General features: G+C 49.1%; 1 protein-coding gene across 1 annotated transcript in view; it reads right to left on the minus strand.

Moving 5' to 3' along the window:
* LOC126542457 (uncharacterized) overlaps positions 1-4,599 on the minus strand; it is a 174,101-nt gene extending 169,502 nt beyond the window's left edge. Inside the window, exon 1 of the mRNA XM_072286120.1 lies at positions 4,518-4,599. Within this exon, the coding sequence (XP_072142221.1) occupies positions 4,518-4,599 (82 nt within the window). The remainder of the gene's footprint in view (positions 1-4,517) is intronic.
* Positions 4,600-10,350: the final 5,751 nt, after the last annotated feature.

The raw sequence follows: 10,350 nt of genomic DNA on the forward strand, positions 1-10,350 counted from the left end.
TTTTTGTTTATTCGCTTTATTGCCATTGGCTGCGACGCCACGTCACGAGCGCGCCTCGGTGGTGCAGAGCGGGCGAAACGGCACGCCTGCCTCGATAGCGCGCCAGGTGTTGCGTCAGGGGGGAGGGCATCGCAGCGACGTGCCCCCCTCTCCCCCCCCCCCCCCCCCCCCCACTGGGTTTATCTGCTGATCGCGCCTGCCGGCCTTGGTGGCCGCCGCTGCTTCAACGCTCTCTCATCGCGCCGGACGTCGGTGGCATGCGGCGTTGGCACCGCAGGTTGCTGCTCCTTGCTGGCTCTGGCAGTAACGGGCGCCTAAGAGCTGCGCTCTCAAACAAAAAAGCATGACTATAAAAAAATGACCCGCTGTAAGTCACTGTGCACGTAACTGTTCCATCGGCTATCGGTGGCCACTACGATGCCGTAAGCTGCCGTTTTCGACAAACGCAGGCGCGGTGGGAGTGCCAACAGTAAGCGGAATAGCGTTCCCCTTTTTCCCCTCTGTTTTCGACAGTGCCATTCGCGTATCGCTCTAACTCGGTTTCGAGACTATTTGCCACGCGTTCGCGTGTTCCCGGGCATATTTCTCACGATAGTACAGCGATGGAGTCTTAAGCATCTACATCGGCGGCGGCCGCAACCTCGGCAGTAGCAAGCCGTGGTCGTCCACGCCAATACTCCGCTGACGAAGTAAGGGAACAGAAGAACGCAACAAAATGAGCGAAGAGGCAAGCGTGAACGCACTCAGTTAAAATAATTGTACTTCATTTCTCAGCAATATCGTCCAATTGATTCCGGCGTACAGCCAACATGCTAACGTAGAAACTGTAAAAAAAAAAATAATAACCCGCACCAATTTAATCGCCATACTCGATAACACACCCTGCTGCAAAACTCGAAGACATTACTCGTAGCGCAAAGTTCGAAGGATTGCTCAGGGGCGTTCAATTGGACATTAATACTTTTGCATTCACAATTCATAAATCCTTAGGTGTCCTCAGATTTTTTTTATTTATGAACGTCCTGGAAGAAACTTCGTGATTACTTCGGCGGACATCCGAAAGATTAGAGCCATGATACTATGAAATATATCGCTGTAAAAATAAAACATAGTGTGCATTTCAGCAAAACACACATTGGGGGAAAAGATGCAATTCCTAAAGATCTCCCTTTCAAATGAGTGTATTAATTCGTTTAAAGACGCTTTTACATAGACGTAAAGGGGGTGTTATAGACACGAAAAAACACCCTTAAGAGGAAGCTTTAGCTCGGGCCCAACTCTGACGCGGCCTATTCAAATACATGTAAAACGCAAGAACGTTTTCCTGAGACAACCCCTGGACCGATTTTAATGAAATTTGTTGCATTTGAGAGAGAAAGATATATTTTAGCGACTGCTGAAAGCGGAATTTCGATTTAGGGCCCGAATTTCGCAAAAACATTTTTCAAATATTCGACCGCTTAAAAAAAAACATAGAAGCACGAAGTGTACAAATTCATAGCTCTGCGTCAAGAAAAGATATCGCGGTTCTGTAAACGGCATGCATTAGATCATTCAAAGCGGACAAATTCTATATGTCATTTTACATCTTACATGAATTTGTTACGTTGATTACAAGAGTTCTGCAAAAGCTGTATTACCATAGTACTAAAGTTTTTTTTATATTTATGTGTGACATATCAATTTTGTCGGCTTTAGATGTATTATTACATTCAATTCACAGAATTGTATTATCCTTCTTTGTTGTTGAGTTACAGAGTTGTAAACTTGATACTTTTTTTTCTAATGTTTGATTTTTGCCAATATTTAATAAAAAAAATTGACAACCTAAATCGAAAATTCGGAGCCAACGGTCACTAGATCTTAAGCTTTTCTTTTATATGCAACAAACCTCGTCAAATTCGGTGCAGTGGTTGCCGAGAAAAGTTAATTCTCCTTTTACATGTATTTAGATAGGAGCACCCGAGCTAAAGCCTCCTCTTAAGGGTGTAATCTTTGTATGGTACGTTCAGGAAAGGCAAAGTTTCGATGATTTCTTTGAGGAAACGCCCAGGTGAGTGAGTGAGAAAACTTTATTTCGAATCAGAACGATTCGCGTCAGGCGAATTAGTGGGCTGGGGCACCACCGACGTTACGGCCAAGAGTTCTTGTCTCCTGGCGACTTCCTTGCCTCACTGGACTGCCCACAGTTGTTCTTCCAGGTTCGAGCTGAGCAGCGCGGCCTGCCATCGCGCGCGGGGGCTGTTGGTAGAGGTCTCGCTCTCATTATCGTGTGTTAGCCTCTAAAATTCCCATAGCATGCGTTTTAGCGTGACTCTGGTGCCACAGACTTTGCATCTATCTGTTGTGTATATTTCTGGATACATAGCGTGCATTGATATCGGGCTCTTGTATGATTTCGTTTGAAGTTGTCGCCACTGGACAGCTTGAAATCTATTGAGATGTGGATGGGGTGGTGGATAGCACCCAATAACATCACAAAGTGCACTTTTGCATCTTGTAATGGTTGGTGATATCGCTGAACCTGGTCAATCTGTCTTCCCATTCCCATACTTCGGAGGGCCCTGTCGAAGTGTCTACGTTCGTCGTAGCTCGGAAAGTGTGTCCTCGCCACCGCGTTATGGTTGTCCACTCCCGTTGAGTCGGGAGTATGGGCTGGTGGTATCCGTAGAATTTGGGTGCATCTGTCTTCCCTTCTTGATTTGCCTTTTCAGATTATTTTTACCGCCTCAAGTGAGATCCGGCCGTTCACGAAGTTGCATAATGCCGTTTGTGAATCGCTGATTTATAGTATGCGTTAGTTTGTGCTATGGCTAACGCTATAGCCGCTTCCACCGCCGTTTCGATGCGTGTCATGTTCATATTGTGGTTAAGTACTGCTGCAACAAAGCTACCTTTGTGTTTGTAACGTGCAGAGTCTACAAAGACCACGCCCTTGTCTCTTCCGCAGTGCTTCGCCATGTTCTTTGCCTTGCTTCTTCTGCTCTCGTGCTGTACAGGATGCACATTCTTGGGTAAGGGGGGGTACCGTGAGTTTGGCCCTTATTTCCTTGGGTATGTCCCGTTTGTCTCCGTGTTGTGTATGCTGATGGATGCCTAGTTTACCTAGGATGTGTGTGGCCGCCGTCGTCTTGAATAGTCGTTCGGATTGTGCTATACGTTGCGCTTCCATTAGCTCCTCTAGCGTGTTGTGCAGTCCTAGCACTAGGAGTTTCTCCTTTCTCGTGCTTAGCATGAGTCCAATCGCTTGTTTATATACCTTCCTAATCAGGCCGTCTAGCTTTTCCTTTTCTGCGGCGTACCATCTGTGGTATGCCGCCACATACGTGATCTGACGTATGACGAACGCCTGGATGATTCTCATGACGCTTGCTTCTTTCATGCCCTCGTGCCTGTTGGCGATTCTCTTGATCAATCGCGTCATCTGAGAAACCTTGGCTTCGATTTTGCGAATGGTTTCTCTGTGGGTGCGCTTGGCTTCTGTAATCATTCCCAACACCCTTACCTTCTCGACTTTGGGTATGGGTTGCCCATCTTGGGTCTTGGGTTGTATGTCTGTGTAGGTTTGTGTGTTGTGGTTCTTGGGAGGTCTCCCCTTTAGCGTAGCATAACAACAGCTCCGATTTTGCGGCTGAGCATGTTAGACCGGTGCCTTCTAGGTATTTCTCGACTGTTTCGACTGCTTCTTGTAGACTCTGTTTAAGCGATCCATCACTGCCATTGTTTATCCATAGCGTGATGCCGTCTGCATAGATTGTGCGGTTAAGTCCTTCGATTCTTTGTAATTTGCTAGAAAGACCAACCAGAGCCAGGTTAAAGAACATAGGTGATATAACCGATCCCTGCAGTGTGCCTGCACTGCCAATAGGCACTTTTTTGGATGTCCATTCCTTCTTCTAACCTTGTTATTCTTGCGTTTATATTCTCGTGCTGTTGCTGTATGGGTTGTAGTTGTTGTGCGACTATATGCTGACCGTGGCAGCCTTAATCGGTTCTTTCATTTCGTTTATACGCTCTTCTATCTTTTTCTGAAGTCTGGTATCAAATTCTTCTAGACGTTCCTTTCTTATGCTAGCGGTTTTAGTTTTCTTGGGTTAGCTCCCGTTGTCCTCAATAATCTCTATGGTCTTGTGATCTGCTACGCCCTTCTTTCTAAGGTTTCGAAGGGGGTTCCGGCTGATTCTTCAAGATGCTGAGGCCTAGCGGCTCATCTTGCGTCGTGTAGTTTTCTTCTTCTTTCTCTCTTTCTTGTTTAATTCTTTCCCAGCGACATTTCTTCACTAGAAAGGGGATCTTGTATATTGCCTTTCATTGTCGATCTGATGTAGGGTGATTCATGTAGCGTAGCTGATACTTCGCCTTGTATTCATGGTTTTCAGGAAGGTCCGCCAACCCCCATCTTTGGCCAGTCTTGTCGTTGCAGTTAGGACACACGTCCGCCCTGTGACCTAATCACCCACATTGGTAGCACATGTACAGTTGTTTTTTGTATAGCGTACACCGGAACAAGGCCGCACCGTATCTCACGTAGCTTGAGACTTTGTATCCGTCGAACAGTACAATCACGTTTGTTGTGTTGCCCATTCGCTTGGCGGCCATTGCTGCTTCTACATTGTCGGCGGCCGCAACCTCGGCGGTAGCAGAACATGACCGTCCACGCCAGTACTCCGCTGACGAAGTTAGGGAGCGGAAGAACGCAGCAAAACGAGCGAAGAGGCAGGCGTGAACGCACTGAGTGAAAATAAATGCACTTGATTTCTCAGCAATATCGTCCTAATGATTCCGGTGCACAGCCAACGTGCTAACGTAGAAACTGTAAAAAAATAATAATAACCCGCACCAATTTAATTGCAAAACTCGATAACACATCCTGCTGCAAAACTCGAAAACATTACTCGTAGCGCAAAACTCGAAGGACCGCTCAGGGGCGTTCAATTGGACATTAATGCTTTTGCATTCACAATTCATAAGTGCTTAGGTGCCCTCAGATTTTTTTTTATTTACGAATGTCTTGGAAGACACTTCGTCATTACTTCGGTAAACGTCCAAAATATTAGAGTCCTGATAGAACAAAATATATCGCTGTAAAAATAAAACGTAGTGTGCATTTCAGCAAAGCACACATTGGCGGAAAAAGGCAATTCCTAAAGATCTCTGTCAAATGAGTGTATTAATTCGTTTAAAGACGCTTTTATATGAACGTAAAGGGGGAGGGGGTGATAGACACGAGAAGACACCTTTAAGAGTGCAATTTGTTTTATTGTACGTTCAGGAAAGGCAAAGTTTCGATTATGTCTTTGCGAAAACGCCGAGGTCTCTGCGATACTTTGTGAAGGTCGATGGTAGAACGACGCCCATAAAATAATGAGAATGTATATGTATAGGTATATATTGTTACATACGAGGTGTTTAACGCAGAACCAGATGAATCTGGTTGATAGGCGCGGTTGTTGAAGAGCGGTCTCGCGGCAGCTTGGCCAACGTCGTTCTCTTCTTTCTTCTGGTTGTCTCCGCGGCAGGCGTGGTTCATGACAGCTTGACATTTCCCTGCTGGCAGACGAAGCCCGCCGGGGGAGTCAGTCATCTCGCGGGTTGTAACGCCTCAGACGCGCGACGTGCGTCACTTCAGCCTTGGCCGATCGTCGTCCACTACTCGTGAGACGCGCAATGCGGTAGTTTACTTCGCTGAGGCGCTCCAGAATAACGTAAGGGCCGACGTAGTGGGCGAGAAACTTCTGGCACAAGCCACGCTTCCGCAACGGCGTCCAGAGCCACACAAGGTCACCAGGATCGAAGGAAACGTGGCGGTGACGCCCGTCATAGCGGATCTTGAACCGGTCCTGCGATGTTAGGGTGCGTAGCCTAGCGAGGCGTCGCGCTTCTTCTGCTCGACATAGGATCTCATCAATTGATTCGTTGTCATGAGCGAAGTAGGGAAATATGGTGTAGAGGGTGTAGCGCAGCGGACGAGCATAGAGAAGGAAAAATGGTGAGTAACCAGTGGTCTCGTGTCTCGCGGTATTGAAGGCATAGGTAATGAAAGGCAAGATACTGTCCCAATTCTTGTGTGCTGAGTCGACGTACATGGACAGCATGTTGGCAAGCGTTCTGTTTGTGCGCTCGACCAGACCATTAGTTTGTGGATGGTAGGGCGTAGAATGGCGGAAGCTACATGAACACAGACGAAGGGTTTCTTCAACCACGTCCGCGGTAAACTGTCGCCCACGATCGCTGATTAATATGCGAGGAGGTCCATGTCGGAGTATAACGTTAGCCAGCAAGAAGATAGAAACTTCTGTAGCTGTGGCCGATGGCAATGCGGCGGTCTCACAATAGCGGGTAAGGTGATCTACGCAAACGATAACCCAACGATTACCCTTGGAGGATCGCGGGAAAGGGCCCAGAAGATCTATACCAACTTGCTCAAAGGGGACGCTAGAAGGGGGAACTGGTTGAAGCAGGCCATGTGGCGCTTGTGGCGGACGCTTGTAGCGCTGGCATTGAGAGCAGCTGGCGACGTACCGCTCGATATCTTTCCGCATCTTAGGCCAGTAAAAACGTTCTTGAGCCCGGTAGAGTGTACGCGTGGAACCAAGATGACCGGAAGTTGGGTCACCGTGCATGGCATGTAATACTTGGTGGCGAAGGTTCTTGGGGACAACTAAAAGGTAGCGTGCACCGGTGGTCGAGTAGCTCTTCTTATACAGCGCGCCACCATCACGTAGGCGAAAGCGACTGCCTGCAGGTGACTCCTGTGCTGCCGCGAAGAGCGGTTGTAAGCTCTCGTCCTTGTGCTGCTCGGATATGATGGTACCCATATCCGGAAATTCCGGGGACACAAAAGCGATGTATTCATCAAAATTGTCCGCATCACATTCAGTTGTTTGAAGTGGCATCCGAGAGAGACAATCAGCGTCAGCATGTCGCCGGCCACTTTTGTAGCAAATAACGAAATCGTATTCCTGTAGACGGAGGGCCCAGCGCGCTAGTCGTCCTGAGGGATCCCGCAGATTCACAAGGCAGCATAGCGAATGATGATCGGTTATCACAGTGAAGGGGTGCCCATAGAGATACGAACGAAACCGTTGCACGGCGAAGATGACCGCCATACACTCTTGTTCGGTGACTGTGTAGTTGCGCTCGGAGCGGCTCAAGGACCGGCTAGCGTAAGAGATCACGTGCTCACTGTCGCCAACACGCTGAACTAGCACAGCACCAATGCCTACGCCGCTGGCATCGGTGTGAATCTCAGTTGGTGATGAAGGATCAAAGTGCTGAAGAATTGGTTGGGATGTCAACAGGAACTTGAGCTGGCGAAACGATGAGTCGCAATCTGCAGTCCACTCAAAGGGAACGCCTTTTTGGAGAAGGCGTGTAAGGGGATGAGCCATGTCAGCAAACCGGGGAATGAATCGGCGAAAATAGGAGCACAAGCCCAAGAAACTTCTTAACTGCTTGACAGAGTTGGGTACTCTAAATGCTTCTACGGCCGCAGTCTTTTGTGGATCTGGTCGGATGCCTTCTTTAGCGACGAGATGGCCTAGCACAAGAGTTTGTCGTTCCCCAAAACGGCATTTTTTTTAATTGAGCACAAGGCCCGCTTTCTCCAAGCAGTTCAAGACCAAATCCAAACGTTTGTTGTGCTCACTAAACGTTCGCCCGAAGATCACAACGTCGTCTAAGTAGCACATGCAAACTTCCCATTTTAAGCCGCGGAATATCGTGTCCATCAACCTTTCGAACGTTGCAGGTGCGTTACACAAACCGAAAGGCATCACGTTAAACTCGAATAGTCCGTCGGGTGTTACAAATGCTGTCTTTTCTCTGTCGTCCTTGTGTATAGGAATTTGCCAGTAACCTGACCGTAAATCGATTGAGGAAAAGTAAGATGCCGCAAAGAGACAGTCGATGGCATCGTCAATTCGTGGGAGCGGATATACATCTTTCTTAGTGACGGCGTTTAGGCGACGGTAATCAACACAGAACCGCCACGTACCGTCTTTCTTCTTCACCAATATCACGGGTGCTGCCCAAGGACTAGATGATTCTCGAATGACGCCTTTGCATAGCATTTCTTGGACGTGATCACTGATTATCTTGCGTTCTGACGGAGATACACGATAGGGTTTTTGTCGGATTGACTGGGCGGCTCCTGTGTTGATGCGGTGACGAGTTCTGGACGCAGGAATTGATGGCGGGCCATCGTGCTGCGCAAAGTCGAATACCGAGGTATGTTTCGTAAGCAGGGCCATCAAAACTTGACGCTCGTGATCGCTGAGTGACTTGTCAATCATGGAAAGTATCTTCGAGCTCCCGGGGCTCGAGACACTGGTTGCTCCTCCATCGGGGAGCTTTGTAAGTACTGCCACCGATACGGGCGAGTCTTCCTGAAACGTGGCAATCTTTAGGCCTTGAGGTAGCACTGCCGCTTCAGTGGAACAGTTTAGCGCCCACAGCTCCGCGCATCCATTGGTCACTGAGACTACGCAGTGCGGAACTAACACGTTTTTCTTGAGGCAGTTCCGATGTACAGGTTCCACTGCAGCGTCGAACGAGATAGGAGCTGAAGATGAACAGGCGACGGCAACACGCATCGCGGATAAGGCGGGCACAACTGTATGCTCAGACACGCACAGCACACTCTCCGGGCAAGCTTCACCTCCAAAGAGCACAGGTGAAACACTGGTGTCGACACTGAGTTCTCCCGTCCGGCAGTCAACATTCGCACCACACAATTGCAAAAAGTCAATCCCCAGAATCACGTCATGCGAGGAGCGAGGAAGAACAGTAAACTCTGCATTAAAAACTTTCCCACCCAATGACACATCCACGTTACACACACCAACCGGGTATAATGATTCACCACTCACTCCACGAAAACTTGTGCACTGGTCCCAACGAAACATAACCTTGCGTCCCAGAAGGCCTTTAAACCCCACTCTCATGACCGAGACAGTTGCTCCCATGTCGACTAAAGCCATTGTAGAGACCCCATCAATCAGTACATGAACCTTATTCTTTAGCATGAAAATAGTTGGAGGCAGTTGAGTCGGCAGCACACATTTTCCAGCGACCTCACCTCCATCGGCCGTGCTGGCTAGTTTCCCGGCGGGGGCGACACGAAACGGCGCCGAGGCGATGGTGACGTGAATCGCGGCCGAGGGGATGGTGATCGGGAAGCTCGGAAGGCTGGTGGTGGCGTCAGAGTACGGTCGGAGGCAGGGGAGCGGTAGCGGTTCCGGGTTCTTTCTTCTCCAAGGTAGGTCTCCTGGGCGCTGCATCGGTCCTCTCGAAAGTGGCTTCCTGAAGTGGAGTCTCCTGGCCACTGAGTGCGCAGTGTACGACCGCTAGACCGCATAGTCGGCGCTGACGATCCGTAGTTCGATGCTCGGCGTCGGCTACAGTACCTAGCTATATGGCCAGGCATGCCGCAGCAGTAACACACTGGCGAAGGGCGAACTTCAGGATGCGGATTGAAGTATTCTGCCGAAGACATCGGTTGAGGGTAACGAGGCTCTTCCCCTTGAAAGTCGTAGGTAGCGGCGAGTCTTCGTGGACGAAAGTTGCGTGGGCGTGGATCAAAACGTTGAGGGGGCGAATCATTGCGTGGTGGTTCGGTCGTAATGTAATGCGGTTCGTCTCTGGAGCCGTTAAGATCCGCGACGTTCACCGAGTGGTTCCAAGTAGCCGAAGGGGGTTCCCAAAGAGTGTCTCGGAAAACGGAGGAGCTGCAACGTGGCGCCGCATAACGTGCCTGTTCGTCATGTCGCTGTAGCTCCTCGCGGACTATCTGGCGGATGGCGGACGAAAGGTCTGGGAGCGGAGGACTCGTGTCAACACTTGCTACAGTTGTTACATTGGCCAGCCGTCCAAACTTTGGTGTACGGCAGTGCCGTATCAGTTCTGATACAGTGTGCAAGTTCTCTTTACCAATGAGGAAGTTGTACACGTCTTCCGCTATTCCTTTTACCACGTGTCCCACTTTATCTTCCTCTGTCATGTGAGGGTTCACGGTTCTGCACAGCTTCAAAATTTCTTCGATATAGGTAGTGCAAGTCTCGCCGGGTACCTGAGCTCTCTGGGCTAATGTGAGTTCCGCACGTTTCCTCTTTGCGTCCGAGTCACCGAAACACTTTTTGATCTCCTCAACGAAGCGTGTCCATGTAGTTAGCATGTCCGCGTGGTTGTCATACCATACCAGCGCCGTGCCAGCCAAGAAGAAAACAACGTTCCTAAGCTGACTGGCAGCATTCCAGTTATTGTATTGGCTTACCCTTTCGTAATTTATTGGCTTACCCTTTCGTTAGCCACTCGTCCACATCTTCCTCTGCCTTCGCCGAGAACGTGCGT

Source organism: Dermacentor andersoni, chromosome 2 (assembly GCF_023375885.2).
Source record: "Dermacentor andersoni chromosome 2, qqDerAnde1_hic_scaffold, whole genome shotgun sequence".
Taxonomy (NCBI): domain Eukaryota; kingdom Metazoa; phylum Arthropoda; class Arachnida; order Ixodida; family Ixodidae; genus Dermacentor; species Dermacentor andersoni.